Genomic DNA, 12919 nt, shown 5'->3' on the forward strand with positions numbered 1-12919 from the left:
GCTAAGTAAATGTGCCCCTTAGTCTTCCCCAGCCCTTCTTATACTTTTAAAATAGTAGTGAAAAACACTTTGTGCAGGGGGTGAGCAGACCTGGCAGGGGCGCTCGCCTCAGGCAGCAAAAATGCCACTCCTGGTAACTAAGGGCCAAATTTCCGGTTTTCACTCTGCACTAGCGACATCATGGACTCCCCGTCCAGCGCTGAAGGTGAGTGCCGTCGGGAGGCAGGGGGCGGCAAAAACAAAGGCTGTCTCAGCCGGCAAATTGGGCATGATCGCCCCTGAGACCAGGATGGGGGCCTGGGGAGGAGGGACTGTTTGTGCTGGGCCCAAGTTATGCCACTGACGGGGAGCCCTGGGAGATGAGATGTACATTAAGGGGACTTTCGGCAGTAGTAACAGTGAGCCCTGGGAGATTTGATGCACAAAGTAGAAATTCACAGTGAGCAGGCAGCCCTGAGAGATGAAATGCACAGAGGATACTTGCCAGCTGTACGAGCTTGGTGCCCTGGGTAATGAGATGCAAAGATCAGATTAAGTCGAAAAAAAAGTTTTATACTGGCATAAGGGGAATACACAGTTGCTGTTTTTTTTTTAATTTACTCTGGAGGATTTATCAGTTCCACATACATATCTCACTGATCCCGTGTCCTTTTTATATGTACACAATAAAGCTATGCATTAGAGACTTGCTTTCAAGTAATACTGTATTATTTAACTAATGCTCTGATTAAAATTATAATTAAATCTGTTTTACGTTTTTTTTTTTAAATATAAACTTAAAACTGTAAAATAATTTTAATGTACAACCTCAGCCCAGTATGTGCATTGGTCCATCATTGCAGTGAAATGTGAAAAAAACATGCTTCATGCCATAGCGTCCAAGCATACCATGGGGAAGATTCACTAAAGGACGAAGTGGCTAACGATAACAATTCGCCAGTGTTGCCACCCACAGGGACATCGCAGGCGCCAATTCACTAACGAAAGAGACTGTCGCTCGCGTTCGTTCGCACTCTATCGACAGGTGTCTTTTTGCACTGGTGAAAGGTTGTTACTCCGCAAATTCAGAAAAGTGTGGTTTTTACCGAACGTTACCTAGCGAATCTTCACTATGAAATTCCCACACTGCCAAAGTAACGCTAGCGAAAAGTCGCCAGCGTTCGGCGCCCAGGGCGCAACTTCTCATATTAGTGAATTAGGGGCAGATTTATCAAGGGTCAAAGTGAATTCGAGGGAATTTTCAAAGTAAAAAAAATTTGAAGTAATTTTTTGGATACTTCAACCATCAAATAGGATACTACGACTTCGAAAATCGGTCGATGGCGACAATTCACCCTTTAGTGTATCTGCCCCCATGTATACAAAAACATGGCAGTGGTGTTTAAGACAAGTAGTTTATAAATCAAAACAAAATTGAGAATTCAAACTGTTTTTAGATGAAGTAGCTTGCTGGTACTATAAAAATAAATGATGATGATGATGATGATGATGAAGTCACTTTTTTGGTAGACATTCTGCTGAAATGATACATTTACATACAGTACATATTCATTGGGTCATGCAGTGATGCATGCATTGATAGAATATATTTCTCACCCAGAAGCCAAGGAGCACAGGACTCCATTATGCCATCCTTTGCTGATTTTAAGATTGATTCTGGCAGGGGGATTGAATGTCGCACCATTGCCCCATACAGACCATATTCGGCCATCACGCTACTTCGACCCCAGCATTTCTCTCTTTTTCTCCATTTCGCTCGTCTGTTCTGGAACCAAACCTAACCAAAATAGCGGCATGTGATGTCAGTGTTATGCACTTTACCTATTGTTATGGCATTTGTAATGGAATTTGCAGCTAAAATGCGAATATAGTAATAGTAATGCTCTTGCTATAAATGCACCTAGTGTTGTCGCCATTAAACATTGCAGACACATAAAATGAAAAGGGATTGGTTTAGGGAATGTACACATCCTTAGGTGACCATAACATTTTTTTTTCCCCAGAAGAGGGGGTGATAGACTCCTCCAATTAAAACATAGGGAAATGTTTTAGATTCACAAATTAGACACTCTTTGGCCACTGGGTCGCAATAGGGATTATACTCCATCTTTATTCATACATAAGTAGGTCATCAGTCTTTTACATGCATTTAAGATTGTCTGTATCATCACATTTAACATTGTTCCTCTATTTTATTCTAAGGATATTAAAAAATTGACATTGAACACCCTGAATGTGGTTCAGGACTACTCCATGTATAAAAAGCGTCTCAGGAAATGTGCGGAGAGCCAAATGCAGAACTATACGTCTCAAGTATGTCGATTATCAGATAGTCAAAGAACTAGATATTCACATATATTTATGTAAGTTCAATGGACAATAAATTGAAGTCCGGATCCCCATTAGAGGTGTTTTCCTTAGACTTTATGTGTTATGGACTTATCACATGATTTTTATGGACATTATTAAGAGACATTTGTACATTGTGGACTACTTAAAGGGATACTGTCATGGGAAAACATGTTAATAGTGCTGCTCCAGCAGAATTTTGCACTGAAATCCATTTTTATAAAAACAAACAGAATTTTTTTTATATAAAAATTTTGAAATCTGACATGGGACTAGACATATTATCAGTTTCCCAGCTGCCCCCAGTCATGTGACTTGTGCTCTGATAAACTTCAGACACTCTTTACTGCTGTACTGAAAGTTGGAGTGATATCACCCCCTCCCTTTCCCACCCCAACAAAAGAACAATGGAAAGGTAACCAGATAGCCAGGGGCAATCCTGGACCCTCTGCCGCCGCCCCCTCCCCTGTGCGCTTACCTTTTTGCGCCTGAGGGGGTCCAAGAGGGTGGCAGAGAGGGCCAGTATGCTAGCGCAGAGAGCCTAACTACGCTCTCTGCGCTAGAAGAGCCAAATTTCCAGTTTGAAAAATGGAAATTCAGCTCTTAATGTACCAGGAGCGGCATTTTTGCTGCCCCTGGTACCTAGTGGGGCGCTGCCGCCTGAGGCGACAGCCTCAACTAGCCTCATTGGCGAAGTGCCCCTGCAGATAGCAGCTCCCTTACACGAGATAACAGCTTTCTGGTAGATCTAAGAACAACACTCAATAGTAAAAGCCAGATCCTACTGAGACTGATTCAGTTACATTTAGTAGGAGAAATAACAGCCTGCCAGAAAGTAGTTCCATCCTAAAGTGCAGGCACAAGTTACATGACTGGAGGCAGCTAGGAAACTGACAATATGTTTAGTCCCATGTCAGATTTCAAAATTCAATATAAAAAAACTGTTTGCTCTTTTGAGAAATGGATTTCAGTGCAAAATTCTGCTGGAGCAGCACTATTAACTGACTCCCTAGACTTAAACATTGCCTTACTTTTGAATCCTTATGGGCTAAATAAATCACCTATTTTCACACAGCAATCTGTTGGTGTGCTATTGGATTTTTTCTACTATTGACTATTGTCCACGTGCAAGGAAGGGGATTTGTGGTCGAGCACCCACCACTTTCAACAAGTGGAAATTCTACAGGTAGAGGCTAGAGCACTCCATTGTTTTTGTCTAAACAATGAAAATGCTCATCTGCAGCTGTATATTTCAGAAAATAGTGTGAATATTACTGGCTATATATATTGGGTGGCTTATTCTGGAGTTGTGTTGCATTAAAATATTTTTAACATTTATAAAAAAAACTTAAATTGGAAAGTTATTAAAAAAAGTTAAATTGTGCATACTTGTCACTATCAAAAGTACAATTGCAAATTTCCACAAATAAAGAAAAATGCTTCTTTATGCAAAGTTTTTTTTCAAGAAGAAAAACACATAATTAGCATGAAAAGGATAAGGAGCTGCTAAAAGGGCTGGATCAATATCATTATAGGGCTGCTGAACCTCTAGGCTGGTATAGTCCCTACAATGCATAAAGTAAAGCATTTTCAGCCATAATGCTTTATTTGCACTTTAAAGATTCAATTACTTGTGCTAAACAGATTGATAAATATAGATGCACCAGAGGTAAAAACTAGAAGCTCATCGTGGTTCTGGTGCAAAATTTGCACCACCCTATTACACCACAGCCCAGTGATCATCAGTTTCTTATTTTCCAAAATCTATTCACATATACAGTGATGCTTGAAAGTTTGTAAACCCTTTAAAATGTTTTATATTTTTATATAAATGTGACCTAAAACATCAACTGACTTTCAAACAAGTCCTAAAAGTAGATAAATCAAGTTAAACAAATGAAACACAAATTATTATATTTGGTCAAGAATTCAATAACATATCTGCGACAAAAGTAAGTGAACCCTTAGGATAATCATATGATTCGAAGGTGAAATCAGAGTCAAGTGTTTTCAGCCAGTGGGAGGACAATCAAGTGTGAGTTATCTAGCAAAGCCTAATCACACATACAACATATCTGTGGATGTGTATTATGGCTAGAACAAAGGAGGTGTCTGAGGACCTCAGAAAAAGAGGTGTTGATGCCCATAAAGCTGGAAACTCTTACTTTCTTTGTGAAAAAGAAAGAAAAGTGTAGGTGCCAGGTCTACCAAGAAATTAAAAGCCAATTTTTAGATTTTTTTTCCTGACATATTCCAGGTAAGATACCCTTAGTCCTATGAGAATTTGCCGTTTTCTTTCCATTATTCTGTATCGGCTGTAGATGAGGGGTTGGAGCATCATGATTCCTGTCCTTGCAGAAAGCTGATTGAAAAATCACTTAATTTCAAGATGAATCAATGCTCCTGAAGTGCCTCAGGAAATTAAATCCTCTCAGCTCTGGGACCCAGCATTGACCCATGCTAATTAATACTGCGCTTAGTCCTCTATCTCCAGCAGTTCCTCAACAAAACATTTCCTCCCATTTAACTAATTACTAGGGACGGGAGGGGGAACTCTTGTCTCATCAGACATCAGATTATCATGAGGTCATTAGCACATTAACGAGATGCTCTGATATCTCATTGAGTGATGACAAGCGATTTCAATCAGCAGCTGTGTTGGCAGGGTCACTGGCAGAGTCTGAGTACAGACAGGGATTTGGGAAACCATTATGGATTGGAACAGGATTTTTTTTTTAAACTTTAAAATCCCTCCACACTCCAATAACATTGGGACAACCACTGCAATCCAAATAAAACACCACTTAATCTACTGAACAAGATATCATATTGGTAACTGTACAGGCTACAAGCTGCAGTTCAACAAAAGTGAAGGGCTATTGGTTTGGCTTTTTATAAATAGTGGGAACTCTCTTTTGATTCTGGCTTAATCAACCCAACCATTTATGCTATCAACCTCTGGCAGATTAACTGCTACAATTCTTTAATCTCCAGAAATCAACCCATTCAGTGCATCTCATCATCCATATAAAGTCACATTGTTACAGCTGCTATAAAAGAACGCAATCACATAATGAAAATACTGGAATACAGGGCCACCCATAAGTTACAAAAAAACTTTGGCGCCAGGGCCACTCTTACAAGTTAAAAAAAAAGTGGGGCCCCAGAGATAATTTTTAAAAAAACATTAGGCAGCACACACAGGGTTAACTCCCGCTCCTCCTGATAGACAGGTAGCCCAAACAATTATTAGACAGCCTTTAAACAACCCCCTTAATCCCTCCCCCAGCATGTTTTTTTCCTGTCCTACTTTAGGATGTGGTAGTGAAGATGGATGAAGATCCTTAGGGATTTGAAGGTCAAATGGGGACTACCTGAGGGTGAGGCCCTGGGGGAATGGAGGCATTCCTAGGCAGAGGAATCGCAGGGGAAGCGATTCAGCAGGCTGGCCAAGGTTTATTCCAGTTAGATGAACTGAAGGCAGCAGGGGATGCAATGGATGTGATTCAGAGGCGCATCAGCGTGACATCACTTCGGCCTTACATGTGCAGACCAGGAAGCAGGGCATGGGGAACTGGAGCTGGCGTTTTTTGTCAAGAAAAAGGTATTTATATCCCTGTATTGTCCTTCTTGAGTTGGGATGCGTTTATTAGCCAGTCTAGTAGCGTTTTTTTCCCTTAGACTATTTGTATGCCGAGTAGCTGAGCTTTCTGCCAGGCTAGATTCGTGTGTTATAAGACAAGGTAAGTAAGGTTTGGATTTGGTGCATTAAGCTGTGTGCTAGTCAGAGGGGTACATTTGTCTAATATGCATATTATTATTAGATGTCTAGGTCTCCAGCAAAAAAGACACAGAAACTGAAGCACAGATGCTGTATGGCTTGTGAACAGCCTTTACCGGATGATTACGTTAACAAGATGTGTATGTCATGCATGAGGTCCGTGACAGGAGAGAAACAGACACAGAAATCAGAATGCTTCATTGATTGGTTTAAAAATATGATGTCTCAAACATTTGAAGAAATGAGGCAAGCTGCTATGTCAGCAGAGGATGTAAGTAAGGACGACCTTATTGTAATTGACCAGGTGTCAGAATCCGATTCAGGGGAATTATCATCTTCTCCATCTGATGTTAAAGGGGAAGCAAAAGATATTTCGATATCAAGAATGTCAAGAAGGACGACAATTCCAGTGGAGGATGCTTCAGGTTTGAAGGATCCGATGGACAGAAGGGCAGATACAGCACTAAGGAGATCTTATGTGGCAGTATCGGTGTCCAGAACTTTAAAGTGCTGGTTGAACAATCTGGCTGAAGATGTTAATTCAGGAGTGTCAAGAGATGATTTATTGGGTGCTTTCAAGTATATTACTTTGGTTACAGATTTTTTGTGCGACACAGCGGTGGAATCTGTGAAGTTATCGGCAAGATTAATGACTTTATCATCAGTAGGCTTTGTGGATGAAGGCATGGAAGACGGACTTGTCATCGAAAAACAGCCTGTGTTCTATGGGGATTGAGCCAGGAAAATTGTTTGGTTCAAAACTAGATGCTCTGATTGAGAGTCTGCAAGGGGGAAAGTCCAAGATTCTTCCACAAGATCAAGGATATTAAAACTGATTTTTCGGTACAGATCAAAAAGCAGGTCTCCAAGATCCAAACGACCTAGATTGCCGTTTAGGAATAGATAGTTCTCAAGAGGTGCCAGAGGATCAAGAGCGGCAGAGTCGTCAAGGGACAACAAGCAGAGATCCGAGGCCAAAGACGCAAATGAAAAAAAAAATGGAAATTCTGATGCCAGGCCCCAACCACAAAAAGTGGGGGGCAGATTATCTCTCTTTTTTCATCGGTGGCAAGAAACCACAAAAGACAAGTGGGTTCTGAAAACAATCAAAGAGGGGTATCAGATAGAATTTGTTCGCAGGCCACCAGAAAAATTTATAATTTCTTCTCAAAAAGACAGAATGTTTCAGAGGGCAATAAAGGATTTTATTCAGATGGATGTGTTGGAAGAGCTATCATCTCTGGAAAAAGAGAAAGGGATATACTCTACAATGTTTCTTGTGCCCAAAGCTGGGGGCAAAGTAAGACTAGTCATCGACTTAAGTAATTTAAACAAATTTACAATGAAGAAGAAGTTCCGGATGAAGACTATCAGGTCAGCTCAAAGTATTCTCAACAAGGAAGATCTTATGGCAACCATCGATTTAAATGATGCCTATCTGCATGTGTCAATTCATATGGAAAGCAGAAAGTTTCTGAGACTAGCAGTGTTCCTGGATGGAGTTCTCAAGCATTTCCAATTCAAAGTATTACCCTTTAACATAACATCAGCACCAAGGGTGTTTACAAAAATTATCGTGGTGCTGGCAGCAGCTTTAAGAAAGGAAGGGATTTACATTATACCCTACCTAGACGATTGGTTGAAAAAGGCATCAAGCGTCAGCGAAATGAGATATTATCTACAAAGAACAATAGAGTGTCTGGAAATGCATGGCTGCTGGTGAACATAGAAAAATCAAATCTGCATCCGTCAAAATCGGTAAGGTTCTTGGGGTTTCAAATTGATACAAGAAGCATGAAAATGATTCTACCAAAAGAAAAAATAAACAAGATTGTGCAAAAGACAAAATCTATTGTGTGGAGAAGGAGAATTACCATTCGCAAAGCGATGGAAGTTCTAGGTGTGTTCACAGCAGCAATAGAGGCAATTCCATGGGCAAAAGCCAGAATGAGAGATTTTCAATCACAGATTCTGGGAGCATGGAACCCGAAAACAGCAGGTCTACACAAGACCACAAGTGTGACAAAGAGACTGAGAAAGTCGTTGCAATGGTGGTGTCAACCAGGCAATCTGAACAATGGGAAAGTGTTTCTTCCAACAGAGCCTTTGGTGATAACAACAGATGCATCCCTCCAGGGTTGGGGGGCACATCTGGGGAACCATACTGCACTGGGCTTATGGTCTATAAAGACGAGAGCGGCATCATCAAACTACAGAGAGCTAAAAGCAGTATGGAAGGTGCTGAGAGTTTTCAGGAAAAATATTTTTTCCAAACATGTACTAGTTCAATCGGACAACATATCAGTTGTGGCCTATATCAATCACCAAGGAGGAACATGATCACAGAAATTACCCAAATTATGCGCCAAGATTATGGCCTGGGCTAAGAACATGTTATTGCATATTGCTGTGATTCACATAGGGGAGTAGACAATCAATGGGCAGACCAGCTCAGCAGGCAGAAGATAGTGCCGGGAGAGTGCTCGCTGGATCAAAAGATCTTTCAAGAAGTAGTCAGTCTGTGGGGACAACCTCAGATTGATTTGATGGCTACCAGAGAGAATCGCAAATGCGAGAAATTCTGTTCCATTTACCGGAAGGACAGGCCAACATTTCTGGATGCTTTCTCCCTGACTTGGGATTTCCAACTAGCATATCTGTTTCCTCCAGTACCTATGATCCAGAAAGTAATCAAGAAGGTGAAGCAGGATCAGGCGAAGGTGATATCGATTATACCAAGTTGGCCCAGGAGGTCATGGTTCCCAGAACTTTTGCACCTATCCAGGGGCAAGTGTTAGAGACTACCAATGAGGAAATATTTGATATCTCAGAAGGGGATGAAATTTCCAGACTTGGAGAGAATCAAGTTGACAGCCTGGATGTTGAACGCTCAGCATTAGTATATCAAGGACTGTCTCAAGAAGTAGTGGAAACTTTACTTCAATTGAGGAAAAAGTCAACATCTTCTGCATACTTAAGAATCTGAAAGATATATAATGAATGGTGTTCTCAGAAGGGGTTATCGTCACTTCATAAATGAATTGCACAAATTTTACAATTTTTGCAAGAAGGGTTTGATAAAGGATTGCAGCCAAGTACATTAAGAGTGCATGTGTCAGCGTTATCTGCCCAACTGAATGTAAGGTTAGCTCTGGAGGCTATGGTGAGAAGGTTTCTGATAGCCACTAGGCAATTGAGACCAAGAGTTAAAGCAGTGGTTTCCCTGTGGGATCTAGATTTTGTTCTTAATAGGTTGTGTATGCATCCTTTTGAACCATTACAAGAAATACCAATAAAGATGCTCACGCTTAAAGCAGTTTTTCTCACAGCAATAACATCAGCAATGAGATTAGGAGAAATACAGGCATTGGGAGCCTCGGAACCATGTATGATTTTCTTCCCAGACAAAGTATGCTTAAGGACTTTACCATATTTCATACCAAAAGTACCAACATCTTGGTGTGCAGATCATCAATTTACCAATATTTTTTCCAGATCCAAAGGATGACTCTGAAAGGCTACTTCACAGTCTTGATTTAAAGAGGTTCTTAACAGTGTATCTGGAAAGAACCAAACTGTTCAGAAGATCAGATCATCTTTTTGTTCTTTTTAATGGGAAGAACAAGGGAAACAAAGCTTCAAAAGCATCAATTGCGAGATGGCTTAGAGAAGCTATTACAACAAGTTATGTGTTTGAGAAAAGGGAACCTCCTCAAATCACGAATGCCCATTCGACAAGGAGTATGGCAACGTCATGGGCGGAAAGAGCTTGTGCATCATCTCAGGATATTTGCAAGGCAGCGACTTGGAGCAGTCTGCAAACATTTGTGAAACATTAGAGACTAGACATCTTACATACTGCAAGCAGCTCTTCCAAAGAAGACTTAACCCACCCAGTTAGGGAAGCTAGCAAATTCCCTGTGTGTGCTGCCTATAGGACGCAATGGAATGAGAAAATTGGTATACCAATTTTCTCATTGATGTTCAGTAGAATTGAACTTGTTGCTTCAAGTTTGGCTCCTTTCATGACTTTTGGTCTTTCCGCAGCTTCAGGACTTTTCGGCGGTTCAGGACTTTCGAAGAGGTGGAAATTTTTCGGCGCTGCCAAAGAGGGCCCGGCTATTTTAAAAACTGCAGCACAACAGAGCCCCCCCTTTAGGCCCGTGCCAGGTACACTTGTACCCCTTGAATCCCCCTGATGGTGGCCCTGATCAGCCCACGCTGCTCTGTTTAATCCAATCCAGTCTCAGGCATTTAATCACATGCACAGCAGTGACATGGCCAAAATTTGGAGCGTGGGTAGACACTGTCATTGCTTCCCCATAAAATGTAAAGCACTAATATCTCAGCACAGTGGATAACTGAACCTGGGTTATTGGGTTTGGTTCTGATCAGGGCACTGTTTGTGTGGAGTTTGAACTTATTCAATAGGGTGTCTGTGGCAGCGCAACTAGACTGTAAGTGCCATGGGGGAAGGGACTAATATAGATGATTGAACACATTTCATGTTAAATATCATATAAAAGTAATACAATATATGCTAAAACACCTGTTCCAAAACAATATTTGGAATCTCAGTAAAATTATCCCCAATCACAAACTATATAACTGAGAATTATATAAATAAAAAATATATCTATATTTGTCCCCTCAAAAGGGAAAACGGATATCTCATATAGTTAATGAATTCATAGATTAAATATGGGTAATCTTAACTATCTGTGGGGGGGGGAAACTGGTGTGGAATTGTTCAATGACTGAGCCTGAATATGCATATCCCTAAATTTTATTCTGGCTATAAATTGAGGTCAGGTTATTATCTAAATGGGTCCCTTTATCAGTACAGTTATGCAATGTCATGTCTTGTATTCAAACCATTTTGGTATTCTTGTCTCCAACTTAAGAATCCATAAAAAGCAATGCTGCCCAGATCTATCATATTAACCATTTAAGTCAGTATTGCATCATACCTGAATTCTGTCCTCTGGGAGCTCCGTTTTCATGGCCAGCATCTCTCGAGCATAGACGTCAGGGTAATGAGCTTCATTAAATGCTTTTTCAAGTTCTTCCAATTGGTAAGAAGTGAAGATGGTCCTGGAGAGCAATAACAACCTGTGTAAAGACATGTACAGTACCCAAAATCTGTAGGCTATGAACCATTCACACACCCCAGATAATCCTCCTGTCAATTAATAGAGAAGAATTATTGTTAACTCTGTGAACACAATCGTAGACATTTGGGTGCCTAAAAAATAATTTGCCGTGGGGCCCAGTAATATATAGTTACGCCACTGAGTACCATGGCATGTTAGTTTGGGAAGAATGAAAAGGTCATTTGGTGTATCATAAAATAACTACTTTGATCTACTTTCTGAAACAATACAAGGCATACCTTCCAGCATTTTGAAAATAAAAAGAGGGACAAAAAACTTGCCACGCGTAGTGTGTCGAAAATCTTTTGATCACACCCATTTTTGTAGCCATACCCCTTAATTACCATGTTCATTTTACAAAATTTAGCAGGTTATAAAAGTTTGATCATATTTCTGAACATATTTTCAGTTTTGCTTATGAAGGCGAATTGCCCTTTAAGTTGTGAGTCTAACTTTTCCCAACGGACCTGTTATCTTATATTGTTACAATTACATATTTGCTTATCTAGATACATTTGAATTGTTACAAATGTATCTTTTGCTGTGGCTGTTCTTGGCTCTCTGCCAAAAGCCAATTAGGTTAGAAACTTTCCAGTACAAATGAGGGACTGCAGGTTGAGCTGTCAAAAGAGGGACTGTCCCTCTAAAACCGGGACAGTTGGGAGGTATGATAAAAGGGACTTACGATTCACTGACGCACCCCTGTGTCCAAAAACATTTCCCTCTACTCTCTGTGATGTCCAAGTAAGCCAACCCTATCTCCCCCCATCCATATCAGTACATGTATGGCTACAGACCAAATCTGTTTTCTTGCCCTACACATACATTGCACAACAATCTGTCCATTCCCAGTTACCCAAAAAATATATTGCTTTTTTTCCTTATATTAATAAAATTGCAAGTGAATATGTATAACCTAGTCAGCAAAGAGTATTTAGTAATTTGTAAAGGAGAGGTGTTTATGGACTATCCTCAATGAGCTTATATACATTCCAGGAACTTCACAAGTGCCCTGTTAAAATATTTTCAAAACGCATCAGTTAATAGTGCTGCTCCATCAGAATTCTGCACTGAAATTCATTTCTCAAAAGAGCAAACAGATTTTTTTATATTTAATTTTGAAATCTGACATGGGGCTAGACAAATTGTCCCAAAGTTTCCCAGCTGCCCCCAGTCTTGTGAATTGTGCTCTGATAAACTTCAGTCACTCTTTACTGCTGTACTGCAAGTTGGAGTGATATGACCCCCTCCCCCCAACAGCCTAATAACAGAACAATGGGAAGGTAACCAGATAACAGCTCCCTAACACAAGATAACAGCTCCCTGATAGTAAAAATCCAGGTCCCACTGTGGCACATTGTTACATTGAGTAGGAGAAACAACAGTCTGCCAGAAAGCAGTTCCATCCTAAAGTGCTGGCTCTTTCTGAAAGCACATGACCAGGAAAAATGACCTGAGATGGCGCCTTCACACCAATATTACGACTTAAACTAAATACACTTGCTGGTTGTGGCTATTGTAGAGTCAATTATTTGCAGTGTAAACATAAAATCCATGACAGAATCTCTTTAAAGATGCAGAGAAGGAATGTTTTGAATATCTAGATTATTCCTCATGTTATCTGTTTAAAGGAAAA

The 12919-nt window shown here is 40.4% G+C and overlaps 1 protein-coding gene across 3 annotated transcripts in view; it reads right to left on the reverse strand.

Moving 5' to 3' along the window:
* Window positions 1-12919, reverse strand: part of vsx2.S (visual system homeobox 2 S homeolog) — a 34249-nt gene that overhangs the window by 6163 nt on the left and 15167 nt on the right. For all 3 annotated transcript variants that reach the window (XM_041574940.1, XM_041574942.1, XM_041574941.1), the window contains exons 3-4: window positions 11101-11224; window positions 1597-1777 (exon numbers count right to left, since the gene is read on the reverse strand). In XM_041574940.1, coding sequence (XP_041430874.1) covers window positions 1597-1777; window positions 11101-11224 — 305 coding nt within the window. The remainder of the gene's footprint in view (window positions 1-1596; window positions 1778-11100; window positions 11225-12919) is intronic.

The sequence above is a fragment of the Xenopus laevis genome, chromosome 8S, assembly GCF_017654675.1.
Source record: "Xenopus laevis strain J_2021 chromosome 8S, Xenopus_laevis_v10.1, whole genome shotgun sequence".
Lineage (NCBI taxonomy): Eukaryota > Metazoa > Chordata > Amphibia > Anura > Pipidae > Xenopus > Xenopus laevis.